The sequence below is a fragment of the Perna viridis genome, chromosome 2 (assembly GCF_037379345.1).
Source record: "Perna viridis isolate PV_CMFRI_1.1 ecotype Kerala chromosome 2, ASM3737934v1, whole genome shotgun sequence".
In the NCBI taxonomy this organism is placed as follows: domain Eukaryota; kingdom Metazoa; phylum Mollusca; class Bivalvia; order Mytilida; family Mytilidae; genus Perna; species Perna viridis.
In genome coordinates, this window is record NC_142446.1 from 20,862,040 (window position 1) to 20,884,564 (window position 22,525).

General features: G+C 31.9%; 1 protein-coding gene across 5 annotated transcripts in view; it reads left to right on the forward strand.

The window, feature by feature from the left end:
* The window catches only part of LOC148624017 (disheveled-associated activator of morphogenesis 2-like), a 43,422-nt gene that overhangs the window by 10,076 nt on the left and 10,821 nt on the right, over nucleotides 1–22,525 (forward strand). For all 5 annotated transcript variants that reach the window (XM_088566424.1, XM_088566427.1, XM_088566425.1 and 2 more), the window contains 18 exons: nucleotides 1,824–1,913; nucleotides 2,464–2,514; nucleotides 3,395–3,483; nucleotides 5,457–5,592; nucleotides 6,433–6,630; nucleotides 7,081–7,191; nucleotides 8,281–8,384; nucleotides 9,073–9,139; nucleotides 9,397–9,514; nucleotides 13,464–13,599; nucleotides 15,747–15,873; nucleotides 17,802–17,912; nucleotides 18,107–18,278; nucleotides 18,802–18,917; nucleotides 19,385–19,429; nucleotides 20,755–21,000; nucleotides 21,853–21,959; nucleotides 22,278–22,366. In XM_088566424.1, the coding sequence (XP_088422550.1) occupies nucleotides 1,824–1,913; nucleotides 2,464–2,514; nucleotides 3,395–3,483; nucleotides 5,457–5,592; nucleotides 6,433–6,630; nucleotides 7,081–7,191; nucleotides 8,281–8,384; nucleotides 9,073–9,139; nucleotides 9,397–9,514; nucleotides 13,464–13,599; nucleotides 15,747–15,873; nucleotides 17,802–17,912; nucleotides 18,107–18,278; nucleotides 18,802–18,917; nucleotides 19,385–19,429; nucleotides 20,755–21,000; nucleotides 21,853–21,959; nucleotides 22,278–22,366 (2,113 nt within the window). The remainder of the gene's footprint in view (nucleotides 1–1,823; nucleotides 1,914–2,463; nucleotides 2,515–3,394; nucleotides 3,484–5,456; nucleotides 5,593–6,432; nucleotides 6,631–7,080; nucleotides 7,192–8,280; nucleotides 8,385–9,072; nucleotides 9,140–9,396; nucleotides 9,515–13,463; nucleotides 13,600–15,746; nucleotides 15,874–17,801; nucleotides 17,913–18,106; nucleotides 18,279–18,801; nucleotides 18,918–19,384; nucleotides 19,430–20,754; nucleotides 21,001–21,852; nucleotides 21,960–22,277; nucleotides 22,367–22,525) is intronic.

Below are 22,525 nucleotides of genomic sequence, written 5' to 3' on the forward strand. Positions count from 1 at the left end.
AAGAATTTATTTGCTGAACTGACAGCTGAGAATTCTGTCATACCCATGAGAATTCTGTCATTAATTAGTGTGTGGGAATTCAATTTCATTTCTTCTATTTTTGCGATTTTGCATGTTTGTAATTATTAAGTTGAAGGAATAATTAGCTGGGAAAAGAAGCACTAGCATTTCTCCTCTGCTGCCATTTACTTTCATTGATTACAACTTTGCAGGTTATTATCAAATGAATTGCCTAGCATCTGTTTCTTACAACTGATATAAAATATTACATATACCAGAAAAAACAGGGCATTTCTCACAGGAACAAACCTTTTCTTTCCTTTGTTGATATGTGCAGTGAAATAATACAGACCACTTGTGAAATCCAAAAATGTTCTATGAATAATCAAACAATGCCAATTAGCAAAATTGTTACCACAGAAAATTTTGGTTTCCAACCTAGGCTTGTGCAGTTTTTCTAGTATAGATCTGTTATAGTACATCGTGATATGGCTTGTTCATCAGTTAGTATAAATTGAAGATTTTTTGTGGAATGATTACCTCAATCAGGTTGAAACACTTTGGGAAAATACTTTTTGGCTTTAAATTCTGATGATTAATTCTGAGCCAGTGGTAGTGGTATTCAAACTTAGAAAAATAATGAAAGAGAAGACATCTATTTGTGATTTATTTTGGTTCTGTTTGAATAAACAAGATAACTGCAAGAGGCTATCTATAAGCTTCTGATTAGCTTATTTTCAAAGATCAACTTCCTTAATTTGCTGTGAAAGTACTATTATTGGTGGGATACCAATTTTCATGGTTTTCATGGGTTGGCCAAACGATGAAATTTGGTTCCCAACAAAAAGGAGGTTTCCATTGATGTGTATACTGAAATCCTCAAAACCATTAATTCAGGAATCAAAGAATTTGTTTTTCTGTCCAAATCCAACGAAAATTGGCATCCACGAATTAAAATACTTTCACAATACATAATTCCCAATGTTTTGAAACATATTACTGTTGTTGCACTCAATGCCCTCAACAAAAGATTCACTTTTTGTGCTCCTCAGAAGGCTTTGTAAGTAGAAAGAATGATGTAAATACAGGGATCTCTTTAAATGATTTACTTTTTTTTTTCACAGGACGATCAAATGATATGACCACATGTTTGAAATTTTTCAGGTGAGCCATTCAGGCTCTTTAGAGGCACTAGTTTATGTCTTTCCATAAAATTGTATGCACAAAAGCACTTCCACAATGGTATGACTAAAAATGCTGGAAAAATACAAGTACAAATTGACATCTTCAGTATACTCATATAGTCATGTCTGGAGGTTGATATCCCTAGCTTTGAGGTATAACAACAGTAGTAGAAGGATGTTCTTGACAGGAGAAAGCTTCTTTGTTATTTATTGGTTTGATTTTTTTCATTTCTGAGTTACTGGGCTATGTAAAAAAGGAAACAGTTGTATCACTTGCTTCAGCTAGGCTTTTTTTTCGTATTATAGGGTGCACCTATATATTTTGATTTGTCTTGCCTAAACTTTTCTAGCCTATCAGAAATTTGCTTTTGTCCATGGCCAGAAAAAAAATACATCATCTCAAATATTGTCTATTGCTTGAAGGGCATTTAGTATTACTTTTTATCTTTGATTTTTTTCTCCTTGAGCAAAATTATAAGTGCTGAAGTCTTAACACAGACATGATTGTGGGTATTCCATCATATTTGTATTAGATTGGCTTGTATTTGTGAAATATATAGTCTTATTCTCAGAAACATCAGAGCTTATTTAGAAAATCATGCCAAAGAGAGTACCGATCTGATTTATAATGTATTATAGGCCGAGTTGGATGTTGATGAAGCCCACAGAGATGCTCTATTTAATTTACCACCAGATAAGAAATGGCAGCTGTACTGTAGTAAGATTCAGGTAATATGTCAAACATGGTATTTATCATTTTTTAATAATAAGCTAAGTGATGGCTTTAATGTCTTTAATTTTGTTTTTTACAAATACTGTAAACGTGTTAATTTTCAACGTGTACTTTTTTATCTATTGTCGCAATGGACAGAAAACTGTGAAAATTAATACACATGAAATTGATTTTTAACATTATACAATGATAATTATTTTTTTTGAAACTGCAAAAATTGATGCCTGCAAATATGTTCACTTGACAGAATTTTAGAAAAAAATCAGCAACAGCAAAACTTAATACGTTTACAGTAATTTTTTATTGAGACCAATTTCATTCAATTGTGATTTTGTGGTAATTTGAAAAAAAGTATTCTTCTGTTTAAGTAAATTTTCAATGGGTTCACTTTATAGATATCCGTGTCTGAGTGCAATATTTGATCACCTTAGAAAATACGTTAGTGAATGAAATAAAGTCACTGTGTGATATTTATTTTTAAGGAGAAACAAAACAGTGTCACAGTTATGATACTGGTAAGAAAAATGATTTTTTTTTTAATTTTAGGACAGAGAATTGCCAGATTCCTATATTGACAAAATCAAGAATCTTTCTGATGTAAGTATTTGAAAAAAAGTACTTTATTCTCAGATTCATCAGCCCAAACAATCACAAAATATTTCAGTATTTTGACAGACATCAATAGAATGGTCCCTGATGAAAAAGTAATACAATATAGTATTTAGTGAGTCACAGTAATTTTGAATTTTAACTTTTTTTATTGTTCTGCTCTTGACATACTCTTTTAAACAGGCTCTGTTTTTAACACTTAAGTTAATAAGATGACAGAGAAAGAAGGGGTTAGATGATTATTTGTAGAATCTCAAGTATCTAATTTAAGCAGTATTTCATACTATGAACAGTGATTTTATTTATCTTTTTTTAGACTGCTGATTCCAGTTTCATGTCAAATTTTTGTTACAATTGTTCTTCTCTTTTTATTGATTGTGCAGTTGCCAAATAAAATGATAACACGTCAGTGATTATTTTATAACAAGATGTTCTTGTGAAATAATTTAGAAATCTTTATAATGTTATTCCAAAGCTTATTCTTATAATTGTTAATATGATGTCAGAGAAGTTAAACATCATGGGTTGGGGTGCTGGTGCAGTGTTATCCCTTATTCTTGTTTTAATCAGGATTGATAGATGGTTTTATTTTGTAATGTGGGTTAGGTTGATGAAGGAGAGACTATGAATTCCTACATTGTATATACTTAATATTTTTTGTCGACTTATTGACACATAACATGTATTATTGTAGTTCTATAACATCACAAATTATAGTCAAAATTTTACAAGTAAGCAATTTTTTAAATGTGAATTTATAGAAGTAAAAAATTCAAATTCAAATGTAAGTTTTTGATGTAAACTCCCAATTTTGCAATCTTACCTAGTTTGTAAATATATATGACTTTGCTTTCTTGTGTTATTGTAGACACGAGTAAGTTTTGATAACTTCCAGGAAGACCAAGGACTTCAGATTGTAGAGAGTCTTAAAACAGCCTTACGGACACAGCCCATGAGGTTTGTTGAACTCTGTAGACTACTGTTAACCAACTTATTTTAACATTTCATGATATCAATTCAATATCATTACTATTTATTTCTGAAAGTAACATTCTGTACAATGTGAATTTCATAGTTAGAGGACATTTTTGCAGTGACTAATTTTCATGTTTTTTTCTTACTCAAGAAATTAGCGAAAATAAAACGCTCGGAAAATTTGTCTTTAATAGTTTGTTGAAAAAAGGATCTATTACAGAATTTAAAAAAAAGCATTTTATGAATACAGACTTGTACATGTATATCACTTTCTTTTCCTTATATGACAAAATTGTTGTTTAAAACTAGGTGTACATTAGTCCTATAATGTTTCTGGATAAATTTTTATAGGCCTGTCAATTGTGACAGGACGTATTATTGTATACCACTGTCCATCCATCTGTCCGTCTGACTATCAACATTTCATATAATGACTCCAAAATGCTTTAAGCCATTTAAATCTAAATTAAATTTGGTCAATTTTTTATATTGATAGAAGAAAGCTCCCTTTAATTTTATATTAATTTTGAACATTTAGTTTTTTAGTGATTGGACTTTTTGCATTAAAAAAAAGGGGGTGGTTTTCTGTTTTTGCCCTCTTACTGAAAAAACACTTTCAGTTAATGCCACACAACTTAAGGATATTTTTTGTATTTATAATCACAGGCTTCCTTTTGGCTTTCTGTAAAATTTTGATTTCACTTTGATTTTTGGCACTTTTTCATTAAAAGTCTTGGTGGTTTTTCTGTTTGTGTGCTCTTACTGAAAAGCACTTTCAGAAAATACCAGGATAATTTTTATATCTATGGTCACAGGTTCCTTTTCATTTTCTATAAAATTTGTTCTTCATGTTGTGATTTTTGTCACTTTGTCATAAAAAGGCTTGGTGGTTTTTCTGCTTTCATGCCCTTACTAATAAACGCCTTCAAGAAATGCCAGGAAACTTTGAGATAATCTTTGTATTCTGTTCACAGGTTCCCTTACATTTACTATAAAATTTCTTTTTCATTGTGTGATTTTTGTCACTTTTTAGCTCTCCTGGTCATAGGCCATGTGAGCTATTGCTATCACTTGGCATCCATCATCGTCATTGTTAACAATAATACAAAACTACGAATGTTCCTTGGTCAAATTTTCGTTCTAATCCGTTAAGCCATGTTGGAGTTATTGCCCTTTTCAACATTTTTTGCTATTTTTAATGTTATTTCTTTCAAAAATCTTTTACTCTGACACTACTTGACCAATAGGAACCAAACTTGGTATGAATGTTTCTTGGGGTTTCGTGCATAGAACTGATGTGGGAATTTTTTATCTGTTGAAAACAATGGCCGCTGTTACTAAAAATAGAACATAGGGGTCAGACAGTAGTTTTTCGCATAAATCTCCAAAACCATTAGTTTTAGCCAAATTCTTTCAATAGCTGATAAGAACCTTATTATTAGGACTACATAAGTCTTCAGGGATAAAAGTTGTCAGGCAACTCCTTGTAAGAGTTATTGACCTTGAAAGGGGAAAAATGACAACTTTTTTTTTTATAAGTTTACAGTCAATATCTTGAAAACTATGGATAGATTAAAAGAAACGTTCAATGGTTGAAATGATCCTTATAATATGTCCAACCAAAGACTTCTTGAGTCAAAATTGTTGGACAACTTCTTGTAATATTTAATGTCTTTTGAAAGGCAAAATTCAACAAGTTGAGTGATTCAGGCTCCTGGGAGCCTCTTGTTCATAAAAAGGCTTGGTGGTTTTTCTGTTCTTGTGCTCATCCGACTGGTGTATCATGCGCTCATGGCACAGCTCTTTATTTAAAATTGCTAGTTTTCAGCTGCTCATATGTATCTTATTACAGCTATTTTATTATTTCCATCAAGGTAATAGAAATATGAATACCTAGATCCTCTCTTTTCCATCACACTAAACAGTTTCAGAGCTTTTTATTTCTATATTTTCAGTTTTGTAACAAGATTCCTGGAAAAAGAGGGTTTAGAATGTTTACTCAACTTTCTAAAGAGTATGGATTATACAACAATGGAGAGCAGTATACATACTTCTGTTATAGGATGTATCAAAGCTCTAATGAACAATTCAGTAAGTCCCATTTTCATCACAGTTTAATAAAGTGTACTTTTATTGCTATTTGGATATTAAAATGAAAAAATCTGATGTTCAGTCAAACTTTGATGAGTCGAAAAACTCTGATAACTCGAACTAATTTGACAGTCCCAGCAAAAATTCAAAATTTCTCTTATTTCAATACAATTTTACCTCTGATGGCTCGAACTTTGATGAATCAAAATCTTGGATAACTCAAGTTTGTCAGTCAGTCCCCTCCATAGGTCTTCAAGGTTTACTTTGATATCTGAATTAATTGGTAGGAAAACTGATTGCTTTATTACAAATGATGACTGAAGTTTGCTTTAGCATGGCTTATGTAAATACTTGTTGAAACCTTTATGGCCTGATTTAATACAAAAAGGCATGTGTAGTAATAATAACGAATTTGAAAAATCACATTTCAAAATTTGATATTTTGATAATGATAAAAAAAAGTGGTGGTAAACTTTCTTCGATCTCATCATTTAATTACATGCAAAATAGATGATATTAACCGATGTATTTTTATGACTATGTAAATCTGAATACGCAACACATAAAAATCATCTCCCAAAACGATAAAGAAGACACCATGAAGTACACAGATAAAATGAAGAAAATGTATACATGTATGATCAAGCAATACAATATGTTTAAATCATTAAAAAAGCAGAAACAATCACTGAACAATACATTTCTGGATTATACTTGACCTTGGATGACTCAAACCTTGAGTAACTTGAACATTTTTGCCTGGTCCCTCCGACTTAACAAGGTTTGACTGTAATTTGTTGTATTTGTACTTACTTGGTGACTTTATGCATTTAATTGTAGCAAGGGAGAGCTCATGTGTTTGCCTACCCTGACAGTGTGAACATAATAGCACAGAGTTTATCAACAGAAAATGTCAGGACGAAGACTGCTGTATTTGAAATCCTTGGTGCCATGTGTCTAGTTCCTGGTGGACATAAGAAAGTTTTAGAGGCTATGTTACATTACCAGAAATATGCTGCTGAAAGAACCAGATTTCAGGTCTGAATCACTATTGATCTTGAGCATCCTAATTTCCTTAGCAGATCTGATGCCCTCAATGTACAAATCTTTTCTGTAGATCTAATGCATTGAAAGTCACTATTTCCTTTGCTGATCTAACACACTAGACATTCCAAAAATCATTGTTAACGCAACACCACCTCTTACAGTTTTATCATGAGTCACTGGTCTGCTATCCTGGTGAATATTCCTCTGTGTAGGAGAATTGTGAACATTAATCCTTATTTTGATTTCTGTGACATGGTCACAAATAATAACAATAAAATCCAGAATAAAAAGATTTGAGAAGTCAGCTGAAACAGACCTTAGTTTGTTTTCACTATTATCAATCTCTTATTTAATTCTGTAAAAAGTTGTGTTAGTAATTCTTTACAGATCATATTTTGATTTCCATTGTTGATTTTTAAATGTTCTGTGCTATATTTATAGAGTTTGATATTTGACCTTGAAAGAAGTACAGGGAAGTACAGAGAGGAAGTGAATCTAAAAACAGCAATAATGTCCTTCATCAATGCTGCTCTAAGATATGGTCCAGGACAGGTACAGTATAGATTATACCTGCTTTGTTGGTTGTAGAAAGTCATGAGCCGAGACAAAAGCAAACAATCTCATTGATTACCTTCTACTTTTCTTTTTTTTTTTCTCAAAATAACGATGTCTAGCGAGGTTTGATGTGAGTGATAATATGGTACACATAAATGTCGTAAGAAAACATGCTGATAAGAGTGAATGATTTGAAGTTATTAGTTAAAACTATGTTAAGTTATACTTACATGTAATAAGACATAAAGTGGTAGTTTTGAGGGAGATCTGAATACCCTAAAAAAACTGAGTATAGGCCACACTTTTTTGGCCTGGCAATGAGTAATGGGAGATAGGGATGTTGATTATACACAAACATGCATGTAATTTTGTAAAAAGTGAAAAAAATACCATAAATTTTTAATCAAAATCTTACTAGACGTTAATTTTGATAAAGCTGACATTGAAAGGCACCTATTAAATCCCCATGCTGTTGTCCTTTCATTTATATCATTTACCCAATCAAAAATTCAAGAATATTACATTTTTTTCATGTCCACTGCCAACATAACCTACTATCTTTGTCTTCTTAAGAAAACATTAACTTTGTATCACATTTTTCAAAACCATACTTTGACTTTTGATATGGAAATTCTTGCAAATTAAAGTGTGATAAAAAAAAATAATTGAATGGGAAATTGTTTCATATGCAAATGTTCCTTTTTATAACTTGCATCTTACAAAGATATGAAAATGAATGTGTTAAAATGTTGTATACATGCAGTATCACATGGCTAATTACAACTGATGAGTTGATTATTCTTCAATAAAAGATGTCAAATGTTTAAACTATTCCCTTCAATCTCAAGGTTAAACTGGGGATATAGATAGTACATATATATGGACTATACACAACTCTTTATAGTACACTATTCACTGTTTAATTTGGAAAATGAAATGACAAATTGAATGAAGATATCACTTCTAGATCCTCTGAATTATATTCTTATCATAGGAGTTAGAAGAAACAATAATTGTTCTGTTGTTTTCATAATTAAACAAATTGTAGATGATATTGCTTTTAACCAATAAATATCCATATTATAGGAAAGTTTAGAATTTCGACTTCATCTTCGATATGAATTTCTTATGCTTGGTATCCAGCCAGTGATAGAGAAAATGAGGGGACATGGAAATGCTACATTAGATAGGTAAATACTGCTACTTTTCAGATCATAGTCTGGTTTCTTAAAATTGCTCAGTTTTTAAAAGTTATATGATAGAGTTACACAATATAAATAAGACACGTTTATATTATTCTTTTAGGCTAAAAAAAAATATGCTAGGTTCTCAGGCAACGCTGCTTCCTTAAAAACCCTCCCACATCTGCGCCTTTTATTACTGTAAAATCCGGAAATTTTGAATCTGTTCCGGAAATTTTCATATCCAGTCCAGAATCGACTTTTGATTTGTTATGGAATCATTTGCATGCTTGACAGAAATGTAAAAAGTATGATGTGAATGAGGCTGTTATTTAACATTGATCAGTAAAAATGAATCTTTGTCTCATGGCAGAGAGATGGCTTTTATTTCTTGCCACATCTCATAATTCAGTAAAGTTTTAATGCCATGGAGTGTTTTATTTAACTTCTCAACATCCTGTACGTTTACAGAAGTGTTCTATGCGATGAAATTTCTCAAAAAAAAAAAAGAAAACTTGCTTCTGATAAAAAAGAATGAAAAGTCTCCCCTCCATATCAATTTTTTTTAAAAGTGGCCTGAGAACCTAGGCATTTTTTTGTATGGCCTTACATTGAATACTTGAATTTAATACTTAACCATAGTATTAGATTGCTTATTGCTTACTCTTACTATCAATTTGGTTCATCTCTTTTTCAGACATTTAGATTTCTTTGAAATGACTAGAAGTGCAGATGAGAAACAGTTAGCTTCAAGGTTTGAAAATGTATGTATTGCAATTCGGCTAGGTATTCATACAACAAAAATATCAATAGACTTTGTTTCTTTAGTGGTTACTCTCTAAAAATGTGTCAAGAATTTCATTAAATTTATATTGATTTTAGAAGATTCCTGAAAGGGTTTAACACATGGTGATCTTTAAAGAAATTTCTGATTTTGCTTTATAAAATGTTATGAGAACAGGTTCACATTTTTTCAATGAATCTACAGAAATGAAATGGTTTTATATCCTATTACTTTCAGACCCATGTAGACACTAAGAGTGCTTACAGTATGTTCGATGTATTGAGAAAAAAGCTGACAATGAGTACTGCTTACCCAAACTTTATGTCCATCATGCAGCATTTGATTTTACTTCCCTGTAAGTAAGAATAGATATGTGGTTTGTAATCAGGGCTGATTTTCTTATCTATCATAGCCTATCTACTTAAAAAAAAATTGAAATATTTAGTAATTTATTAATCTTTTTAGCACACCTGGCCAAAAGGGCCATGTGAGCTATTGCCATCACTTGGCATCCGTTGTCTTCTGTGTCCTTTGTTGTCGTCTTTAAGAAATTTTCAAAACTCTTCTCCTGTGACACTACTGTACCAATTTGAACCAAACTTGGTATAAATGTTCTCCTTAGGGTGTTCTGCATAGGACTGATGTGGGTATTTGTGATCTGTCAAAAAAACATGGCCTTCATTACTAAAAAGAAAAACATAAATGTCAGACAGAAGTATTTAGCATATATCTCCAAAATTGTCAGGTTTAGCCAAGTCCTGACAAGGTAAAAGTGTTTAACATGATGATGAAATCTTTCGGTGATTTTTGTGTAAATCTGTTAAGCAATGTTTGAGTTATTGCCCTTTTTCGATGTTTTTCTTGCTCTTTTTAATGTTATTTCTTTCAAAAATCTTCTCCTCTAATATGGTTGTTCCTTAGGTATGAGAAATTTTTATCCAAGAAAAATTACGGTGATTTTTACAAAAATAGAATGTTGTTCTTTAGAGCCTCTTGTTTAGTTACGGTCATGGTAAATTCATTCTACGGTGCTTAGACAATATGATATTTTGTTAGCATCATGTAATTGTGATTTCTCTTACACGGCTTGGTTGATTTTAATGATTTTAGAGGAAGGTTTGTCATTTTTTTTATGTACATGAAAGAAGGTTAAAGTTCTATCATGGGATGCCAGTGAAGGGAGATAATCCACATCTTATTATCTTGTAATCACACCTTTCAAAACTGATAAATGGATTTTGATTAACTTTTAAGTAAAGTTAGGTTTCATATTTGTAAATTTGCTTGAAGAAAGATAATTATATTTGATTGTCTGCTAAGGGAGATAATTCAATTTGAGGATTTTATAAATTTTAACACCACTACCCCAAACTGCTGATTAAATTTCAATGAAATTTCAGAGGAAAGTTAGGCATTATATGTAGATGTTCATGTAAAATATAAGAATGGTTTGAAAATAATTAGCCATCTCTGAAAGGGGAGGGTCAAGTAAGTGAATTCAGGGGAAGGGGTTATCTATTCTTGAGGTCTAAGAATTTCTAGTTAATGGCTTAATAGCATAAAAAATTATTTCTTTGTAAATTGTAGGTTAAACGGCTCTAAGCAATTTGTTTTTGTGGTTTTGTAAACCGTGAAATTGTGTTCCCAACAGAAAGGAAATGTCCCATTTGTTTGTATAATGTAGTTCTCAAATCTATGAAATCAAGAATACATGTATAAGAACTAGTCATTTCCCTCCAAACCACGAAAATTGACACCCACAAATTAAAGTACTTTCACAGTAAGGAAATTCTATTATTAATGAGCATGTAGAACAGGTTCAGGTGTAGATATTTTTTGCTCATAAACTTGAATACATATTACTAAATGTATCTATAATAAATTTCACAGTATGCTACTGTAAACTGTAGCAACATGAACAACAACTCAATGTAATGTCTCACCAATTCTGGGTCAAATGGCCACCCTCTATGTTGTACCAAAAACACACTGAACTTCGATTGATGCATTGTAAGTGCATAATTTGTGTGTATTCTTATCAAAAGTAGTCAAAATAAAGCGGAGAATATGTACTTTAGAATTACATTTGTAATTTACTACAAAAGTAAATGAATATTGTTTACATGTGTAAGTAATTTGCCTCTATGCTGTCAGTTAGCAGGAAAGGTAAAAATGAGGATTTTCATGTAAATTTTTTGAAGAATTTCTAAGATTTTCGTACCATTAGCATAATGATTTTGAAAGCCTTATTTTCCAAGTCTCAATGGTATGTAACTTTAAGATGTAATCTGTCCTTGGAATTCACAGTGAAATTATGAAAATTCCTTTTGAGCTCACCTTGCTGAAGGCCATGTGAGCTATTGCCATCATTTGGCGTCCGTCGTCGTCCATTGTCGTTGTCATCGTTAGCAATTATTCAAAACTCTTCTCCTCTTAAACTAATCGACCAATTGGAACCAACTTGGTAAGAATGCTCGTTGGGGTATCTTGCATAGAACCGATTATGGGATTTTTCATTTGTCAAAAAAACATGGCTGCCATTTCTAAAAAATAGAACATAGAGTCAGACAATAGTTTTTCGCATATGTTGCCAAAACGGTTAGGCCTAGTTAAATTCTGACGGGGTAAAAGTGTTCAGCATGATGAGATCTATCTGCGTTCAAATTTTAATTTTAATTTATTAAGATCTCACTAACCACATCTAACGTTTCCATTACTTTACATGTTAAAAAAGTAATTTTCAAAGTTTCATTGTGAATTCCCTGGACAAATGACATCTTAAAGTTGCATACCGTTGCGAAGCTTGGAAAATAAGGCTTCCAAAATCATTATGCTAATGGTACGATAATTGTGGAAATTCTTCACAAAATTTACTTCAATAAATAATACTGAAAATCCACATTTTTACCTTTTCTGCTAACTGACAGCATGGAGGCAAATTACTCACACATGTAAACAATATTCATACACTTTTGTAGTTAATTACATATATGATTTTAAAGTACACATTCTCAGCTTTATTTTGACTACTTTTAATCATAATACACCCAAATAATGCACTTTCAATGCAAATGTCAAGCTTCAGTGTCTTTTTGGTACTACTTAGGGGGTGGCCATTTGACCTGGAAGTGGTTAGTGAGACCTAAGCCATGTTGGAGTTATTGCCCTTTTTCAAAGTTTTTTGCTATTTTTCCTCTGACACTATTTTACCAGTTGAAACAAAACTCGGTATAAGTGTTCCTTGGAGTATCCTGCATAGAATTGAAGTGGGTTTTTTTGATCCATCGAAAAACATGGCCACTGTTACTAAAAATAGAACATAGTGGTCAGACAGTAGTTATATATCTCCAAAACCATTAGGCTTAGCCAAATCCTTTCAATTGCAGAAATGATCCTTATTTTTAGGACTGCACAAGTCTTCAGGCATAAAATTTGTCAGACGCCTTCTTATAAGAGTTATTGCCCTTGACAGGGGAAAATTTTTTTTTACAGTTTTCAGCCAATGTCTTGAATACTATGATAGATTTAGACTTTCATTTACTGACATGATCCTTATGATAAGTCCTATCAAAGTTTTCTTGAGTCCAAATTGTTGGACAACTTCTTGTTTAATTTATTGTCCTTGAAAGGGAAAATTCAACCAGGTGAGCGATTCAGGCTCCTGGGAGCCTCTTGTTTAACATGGAAAGTAATGGAAACTTTAGATGTGGTTAGTGAGACCTAAGTTTAATTACACGGTGAAGTTTCCTCTTCATTACATCCCCATTCAATGAGTGGTTGGTATATTGGAATCCACGAAATGTCTGTCTGTCCATCTGAATCTTGTCGGATTTATTTTGACTCCCAGTGGATTTGTTTCTAATAAGGTATGTGGCTTTATATAGATGAGCATGTCATGATTTTAGTTGCTGTACAGTATCAACTTTCTGTTCAGGCATGGATTCAAGGACTGGCGGGCCCTAAATTGGTAAGAAGAAAAATTCACAAGTTTCACCCCACAATATTTTTTACTTTGCTTTGCATGGCATTTAATTCAATTAATGCCCCCCCACCTCCCCCAAACTCAAATCCTGGATTCACCCCTGCTGTTAGCTTTTTTGCTTTTTTCAGTAGAGAAAATTTTCTTAAAAAAACCTCAGTTACCACTGGACAGATTGATATCAAATGTGGCTTTATAAAGATGGGGCATATGTTGTAATAGACTTTGATTGCTGTCAAATATCAAGTATGTGTTTCTTTGGGTTGTTGTATGAGTGAGGGGATACATGGCAACTTCATGTTAATATATATATTTCAATTTTTAGTCGGTAATGATGTAAATATTGTTGGACTGTGGAAGGTGATAGACCAGATTGTACAACAGGTGGTGCTACAACAGAAAAATGGCAAGGATCCAGATGTAGGACCAGTAGAAATGAATGTTAAAAACTTGGTCAGGCAGTAAGTAGCATTAAAGGAAAGTTAGTCATTAGAACCCATGTTGGCCCCTCGATAAAGAATTACATTTTGAATTACAATTGAAATTTATGAGAAAATATCATTTATCTTTTAATATGTTGACCTTATTGTAAAGGAGATTGAATGCTTTTAACTTAAAAGTCAAATAATTAAAGCTTCAATAATAGTAAAAAATACTGGTCATTGACTGAGAAATTGAAAAATTGAGCAAATGTCCAATAGTCATTTTTTTTTATAATGTATATAAAACATTTGCTGTCTCTTTTCAAAAATATTTGAGATTGTTGTTAAGAAATCATATTGATGATTTCTTTTATGTTATGTGAATGAGTAGGGATAGATTACAAATGGAAGTTTGGTTCCATTTCAATGATATCTAAACCAATGATAACAAACAAAATTTAATTGGCTTTTAGCGTCATAAATTTCATACAAATTTATTTTTTTTCCTTTAATGCTAGTAGATATCAAGCTGACACTAAGTTTGCAAGTTTCCTTTAGATAGGCATTCGAACTTTCCTACTGCCTGTTATTTTTAGCTCGCCTGGCCAAGGGCCATGTGAACACATTTTGCCTATTTATTTAAAAGGTCTGTTAACTTCTGTGTTAAAATGATTCAATCGATGAATTAATAATTACAAACTACATCTACGACTGATTCGAAGTTTCAGTTCCATGTGCTTTAGTTACCTTTGAAAGATCGGCAGGAAAATGGTGGACTTGTCAATCTTTTTTATTAATTAATAAATGTATGAAGATTCTCCTAGGTACTTCAATTAATTTATATAGGCAATGGGGCTGCACGTGTACCGTTAGTTCAATTATGCAATCAACTAATCAGTTACAGGTTAATCACAGTCACGGGTGGCTGCACATCGGCTAAAATTGACACATACCTGTCAATTAATTTCCAATAAACAATTAGGAGACTGATAGACAGGATGTTTATACACTAATAAAACCATGCAGACTGTATTTTATAAGGGTTGAAAATTTTTTTATGTCCAATATTGGAAAATTGTCATCGGTCATTTGCAAAATTTGTCGGTCGATGACTGGCATTTTTTACCATTTCCGGATCCATGCATCCATTCACAATTTTTCAAAAATCTTTTCCTCTGAAACTGCTGAGCAGATTTATATGAAACTTTGCACACATGTTTCATAGGCTATCTTTCACAAAAGGTGTGTTTAGATTTTTGATCTGTCAAAAAATACGGCCACTGTTACTAAAAATAGATCATAGGGCTCAGACAGTAGTTTTTCACATATATCTCCAAAACCTTTGGGTTTAGCCAAATTCTGATGGAATAAAAATGTTCTCCTCAAATCTTCTCCTCTGACACTACTTGACAAATTAGAACCAAATTTTGTATGAATGTTCCTTGGGATATCTTGCACAAAATTGTGTTTAAATTTTTTTTTTGATTTGTCAAAAAAAAATGGCCGCCATTACTAAAAATAGAACATAGGGGTCAGGATGTAGTTTTTCGCATATATCTCCAAAACCATTAGGTTTGGCCAAATTCTGACATAGGGTAAAAGTGTTCAGCATGATGAGATCTATTTGTGGTCATATTTTCATGTAATTTGTTAAGCCATGTAATGGTCCTGATGATAAGTCCTACCAAAATCTTTTTGAGTTAAAATTGTTTGACAACTTCTTGTTAAATTTATTGCCATTGAAAGACAAAATTTAACCAGGTGAGGAATTCAGGCTCCTGGGAGCCTCTTGTTTTTAGTTACTTTTATTTTGCAATAGTTTAGGACTGTGTAATGCTATGTTGTATGTGCAGTTCATGATAATTTTGTTCTACTGTGAACGTAATATTGTTTGTAGGGTGCTAATTTTTGTGGTTTTCATGGGTAGGCCATACCACAAAATTTGGTGGCCAACGAAAAGGAGATTTCCATTGGTGTGTATTCTGAAGACTTCAAAACCACAAATTCAATAATTCACAAACTTGTGTTTCTTCCCTAATCCACAAAAATTGGTATCCATGATTTAAAAGACTTTCACAGTAATTGACAATATTTTGACAAAAATTTCCTTTACATTGGTTATAGAAAAAATGCTCCATTTGATTTCAGGGATATGTTTTTTATGCTTTTTTATACATCTTTTAAAGAATGACTAGTGAGACAGATATACAAAGTCTACAGCAAAAATTAAAAGATCTGTCAAAACAGAATGAAGAGATGGAAGGTAAACTGGCAAAGAAAGAACATGAATGTGATATCAAAAATGAAGAAAAGGTGATTTAAAACTCTTTTTGTAACTAATTGATAATATCAGTTGTTTTACTGTAGTTCACACATGTGCATATCTATTCCATTAATTTTCATAGAAAAATCTCAACAACCTTTATTTGGAAAAATTTAGAGTTCAGTGTGCAGCTTGGTATTTTTTATTTCTACATTGCGTAAGCTTTTCTTCTTTCTTGTGCATTAAAATCGTGCAGTGGTTTTGTTGCTTTGTTTTTAAGTTTTTAACATTTTTTTTGTCACAAAAATCTCAGCATAGGTACTATTTAGAATTTGGTATGCAGCCTCAAGTTGATGGATATTACTATGTGGATGTTTTTTTGGGGTTGCACATCAACTTCCTGTTTGCCAGAACAAGTTTACAGCTTTTTGTTTTGGGTTTTGTAAATTTTTCTTTGCAAATATTGCAGCAACACTTTAAAGGAACAATTTAAAATTTGGTGTGCAGCTTCACCTTGATGGGTGTGTGTAATCTTTCTGTTCAGCTTCAGTTTGATGGGTGTGTGTAATCTTCCTGTGCAGCTTCACCTTAGTTGGTGTGTGTAATCTTCCTGTTCAGCTTCACCTTGATGGGTGTGTGTAATCTTTCTGTGTAGCTTCACCTAGATGGGTGTGTGTAATCTTCCTGTTCAGCTTCACCTTGATGGGTGTGTGTAATCTTCCTGTTTGCGGGGAAAAGTTTTGTTGCTTTTGTAGTGAACTGTATTTTTGTTAGTGAAAATTTCAGCATCCCATCACTGAATGATTTGGGTTTGATTTGGGGTTGCATCTTGATGGATTATACCATGTGTAAACTTTTCAACTCTTATTTGCCTGAACGATTGGGATGGCTTTTAGGGTTTTGTAATACTTCATGGCTTAAATTTGAGCATGGGAATGATTTGAATTTGTGAAAAAGCAAATAAATTCAGACAAAGACTTAGTTTGATTGATTGTTATGTGCCTATGAGATATTTGTCCTTTATAATGCTTCATTCAGTTTCAGTGTTGAAATGGATTTTAGTATTTGCAGGGGCTTCATTGTCCTATGGAGACATTTCTTGTCTTGTCAGGTTTTGATCCTTCAGGACTAACATAATTCATGTCACTGGGGAACTTCCCTACAAATTCTGACCACTACATAACATAAAATAATTTATTTTATATTAATCAGAATCTCTTTCAAAATCAATTAAATGTTTCAGGCAATTATTCAGCTTTACTATGTTCTATTTTTACCTCAAATATACTAACGATTAAGTTTTCTTCTTTTTTTTTACCTTGAAAGATGTTAAATAGGAACTTTGCATTTATGAAATTTAGTGTTGCAAAATGTGTCAAGTACATTAAATGTGTTGAGCATGTTCCATTTAATATTCTTATTAGTCAAATTTTTCATTTCATTAATATTTTTGATTAATTTAATGGAAGTGAAAGGCAGTAATTTTTACCTATTAAAGTTGTTGGGAAAATTCAAATTGGTAAACAGTGTCTTTTTTGGAAAGTTATTTTCCTATGCTGAAAGGGTTTTATTTGAGTATAATTACAATGTAGGATAAATACTAATGATAATGTTAATATAGTTACTAAATGTTATTGCAACTTAATTTTATGGCAGGTTTAAACATTTATGAAAAAAAGTGAAATGAAACAATATTTGTAAATGTGCGAGATGTTGGATATTGTTAAACTTTTGATCTACAGGTCATATTTCTTAAACCAGTATTAAAGATTATCATTCAGTTAAAACATTAAAGAAAAAACTATTTATAAACCTTGTGGGAAATGCAAATTTATGGTTACAGTTTTATTTCACATATGATCTTTGACAATGACAGTGTATGCTACTATTTTCACTTGATTAATTTTGCTACTTATTCAAGTTACAATTTAAACAATAAATTCTTCATCTAAAAATTGATAAGTCTTTTATTTTATAGGATGAGTTAGCCGCTACTGTCACTAGAATGAGAGCCAAACTAGACAGCCAGTCAGATCTAAAACAAGTGATAGATAAACTTAACTTGGAAATCGAAACTTTGAAGGCTCAGGTATGACCATCTTAACACCTTTTATTATGAAAAAAATACAGACTTTTGCACTTCTGTATTTGTTAATCTTTCTGAAAGACATTTTGCATTTAAACAAACAAAAAAAAAACATGAGATTGTTTTGCTAAAATTAATTAATATAATGTTTTTTTTTTCTACAGAATACAAAACAATTTTAATATACTACTTTGTAGTTAGCAGCCAAACCACAGGGCAGTGGGATTTCAGATCTGGTGATTAATTCCTGTAGTATTCCTGATGATGCTAAAGTAGGGATATCTACTTCATCAGCTGATACCTATTATAAATCATCTGCTCCAGCCCCACCACCCCCACCAATGGCACCTCCCCCTCCACCTGCACCAGGTAAAATACACATTTCACACCACAGTATAAAGTTGTTTCTATGCTCCGATAAATAATCAGCACTTAAGATTTTTAGTCAGTTTACCTTTTTACTTTTAATATATAAAGTGACCAATGTTTGTCACTTTCAAGTCTTAAGGAAGTAATGGGTGAGGAGTTTTAGTAGAATAACAGTATCAAAAACAGTTTTTTAGTAAAAATTAGTTTTTGATAAGTTTTTATTTCCCTGTCATTAAACCAAACTAACAGAATTGTCAAAATGTTATATATTGATCTACAGAAGTCATATTTTAAAGTAGTTCAAAGAAGAATATAAAAGATCTACATTTTAAAATTTCTTTTTATCGAGGTCTATTTAGGTGTTCCGGGCTTTACTCCTTAAATGACAAGTATATTTGCATTCCATATTTTGCAGCACACAATGATATGCCACTTACTCTAGTTTGTAGGTAGGAAGTTGTCAATATAACCTTTTTATTATGAGGTAAGCTGTATAAATGATTGAATATATTTATAATGGTAGGTGCACCTCCTCCTCCTCCGCCAGCTCCAGGGATGATGTTAGGTAGCACAGTAACCAGTAACAATCCTAAACCAAAGAAACCAATGAAATCACTTAACTGGGATAAAATTCCAGATGTAAGTTATTGTCATTTTTTTATACTTTATTTTTAATTCATTGAGGCAATGTACTGGTAAACCAGTCAGAATGAAGGTTGCCATTTCAAAGAGAGATAATTAAAACAGGTCGCATACACTACTTAAATAAGGCAGTGTTAACTAAACATTACATGACTTCTAGTGTAAACCCACATAAGCCAAACTGACCAGTTTTCATCACTGAGTAATGATCATGTTTGTTTTTGTTTTGAAATTCCACTTGCAAAAAGGACAGTACAATGTGATATCAGGGATCAAGAATTTCAAGTTTGGGGCTTAAATAGAACTAAACTCGGAACAAAGAAAGGCAAAAAACCCTTTTTTTTTGGGAGGGGGGGGGGTACTTCCCCTCCACCCTCTTTTTGGATCCACTACTATGATTAGGTATTTCAATTAGATATCCTTGAGTTAGTTCACAATAGTAGTTGTTTTGTTCTTATTTATAGATGGCTTTGACTGGTACAATTTGGAAACGTCTTCAACCTGAAAAGGTATGTTATGTTTATATAAAGATATAAGAATTAGGTAGGGTTCTGATACAAACACAAAGATATAAGAATTAGGTAGGGTTCTGATACAAACACAAAGATATAAGAATTAGGTAGGGTTCTGACACAAACACAAACACTGCAGTTTGGAATTGTATATGACGGTATGTCCGTGTTTTCTTGAGACACTTGTTTTAATGCCATTACCGGTACTTAAGTGTAATATGATGGATCTGTTTAAATTTTTATTGCAAACTTTCCTACCACTTTAGGATGGTTTGCCTTGATTTTTATATGACCACAAGTAATTTGCAGTCGTTTAATGGTATGGTGCTGTAGTCATCTGTGTCATCATTGTCTGTAGACATTTGATTTGTATGCTATAACTTGTATGATAGTAGTTTTGGATTAATTTGGGTGTTAAGACTTGAACCATTTCAGAATGAGGGACATAAATAAAGAATTTTCCAGATGTCCAGATAATAATTTGACTATTATTGAATGGATCTCAATGAAATTATAAGACAAGATGCCATTTCCTTAAAGGAAGTTTGAGTTTGATTTTGGGGGGTTGTGACTGGAAGCCATTAGGAATTATGGGCCGAAAGGAGGCTACTTCTATTTTAGTCAATTTCAAGCAGGTAAATTTCAAGTGTGGACCGCTGGCATTAGGGTTATTTCAAATAGAAAACAACAAGGCAGATATTCCTTATTTGAATTCTCTATCAACTTGAGGAAAATAAGATCATAAAAAAATTTGTCCATGAGTTAAAAGACAATTTTTTTTAATTCAGTTTGGTAGCATATTTTACTACTGAAATTTAATTATCTAAAAATGAATTGATATCTTAATCTGTTTAAATCAGTTGCTTGTTGTGATAGAAGCATATATGCATCGTCTGGGACCCCCAACTATAGAATTGAATTAATTAATTCAAAATAAGTAACATTTTTAAACTCTAAAATGGTTTTCAGCACGGATGCTTTTTCCTTCTCTAGCAAAAGCTTTTCCCTTGACTCTTTGGGGACCTTCAGCATTCTCCAGACACCCTGGCAGATATTCCCAGGAATTCATTTATAACAGTGTTGACAAGTACAATTTTGGTTAGTGCACAAGTGAATTAATTTAAGTTTTAAAATTCCTGGCTAAAGCCTGGATCCACAGTAGTATCGAGCTGTCTTCTTGCAAAGCATTGAATTTTTAAGAGTCATTTACAATTTTGGGACTGGTCTTCATAATTGTTAGTTTTTACATAAATGTGAATTTTTAAAAATATATAAAATTGGTTTTAAAATGCCAATTTTTTTGCATTCATTTTTTTTTTCAGGTTTACTCAAAACTGGACTTAGTGAATTTTGAAAAGACATTTTCTGCTTATCAAAAGCAGATTATTGATGGTGAGGAGCAAACAAACAAAACCAGTAAACAAAAAGAACTAACTGTGATAGATGGAAGACGTGCTCAAAATTGTACTATATTGTTGTCTAAATTGAAATTAACAAATGAGGAAGTAATAAAGGCAGTGACTACAATGGACAGTAGAGAGGATCTACCTAAAGACATGCTAGAACAGGTACAATATAGGTGATATGATTGGTACAACTATGGTAATAGACCAGGTACTATATAGGTAATGATTGGTACAAACTATGGTGATAGAACAGGTACAGTATAGATGATGATTGGTACAAACTAAGGTGATAGAACAGGTACAGTACAGGTGATGATTGGTACAAGTTATGATGATAGAACAGGTACGATATAGGTGGTATAATTTGTACAATCTATTGTGATAGAACAGGTACTCTATAGATGATAGAAAGGTACCATATGTGGTGATATAACAGGTACAATCTATGGTGAAAGGACTGGTACAATCTAAGGTGACAGAACTCTCAATCTAAGGGGATAGAACTACTTCAATCTAAGGTGATAGAAAAGGTACAATCAAAGATGAAAGGACCGGTATAATCTATCGTGATAGAACACTTACAATCTATGGTGATAGATCAGGTACACTCTAAGGGGAAAGAACTCTTTCAATATAAATAAAAGGACTGGTACTTTTTAAGGAGAAGTAAGTTACATATTAAAATTTATAACTTGTACAATCTTAAGTAATAGATATGATGAAATTCATGGTGATCATTAATGTACTACAGTATGTAAGTTGTTATTGTTGTCAGAATCATAAATGCTTCTTTTATAGAAAGAATGTGTTCACTTTTGGTGACTAGTTAATCAATCCTAAGTCTGTATACTGTAATTTCTTATTAAAGCATTTATAATACGATTTTTATGGTATCATCATTTCTTTGTGCTCTTGCTATAATTAATATGAATGCTAGTTTCTTTGTGCTTTGGTTATAATCTGCAGTTATTTAAGCAGTCTTTTGTAAACAATACTATTTTTGATATATTATAGCTTTTAAAATTTGTGCCAACTTCAGAAGAAATCCAAATATTGAATGAGCATTCTCAAGAGATAGATAATATGGCAAGGGCGGACAGGTTTTTGTTTGAAGCAAGTCGGTAAGTTTATGATTTAATGCTTGGCTTGATGAACTGAGACACTCATTTTAAATAAACCTTTGGTTAATGTTACCATTATGAAATTGCATTAGTTTTTCAAGTAATGAATTAATATATTTGGCCCCTTTAATAAAGCAAGATGTATAATGATTGAATTGTCAATTGTCTATCTCTTCAGCCATCACACTTTAGTTTCTTAAAATTTCCCTAAACCCTGTTCTGGATTATTCTGAATCAGACAAGGACATTGTCATTGACTTACATATGCATGGTGATTTTGTATCCATGTATTTAAATATATGTGTGTATAATTTTCAGTGTTTTCCATTATGAATCCATACTGAAAGCTCTTTATTTCAAGAAAAAATATCCAGAGAGACTTGCTGATATAAGGCCAAAAGTAAATGGTATGTAAATTATTGTCTACAAGTTATTTTCAAGTTATTGTAGTTCTTATTTCATAATTAACAGACTTAAGATATAACAATGTGTATATAGCACCATCAGGTTCATACTCTATTATGACTTAAGCATGAGGTTAAAAGTTGCTTTGTTTGTTTTGTAAC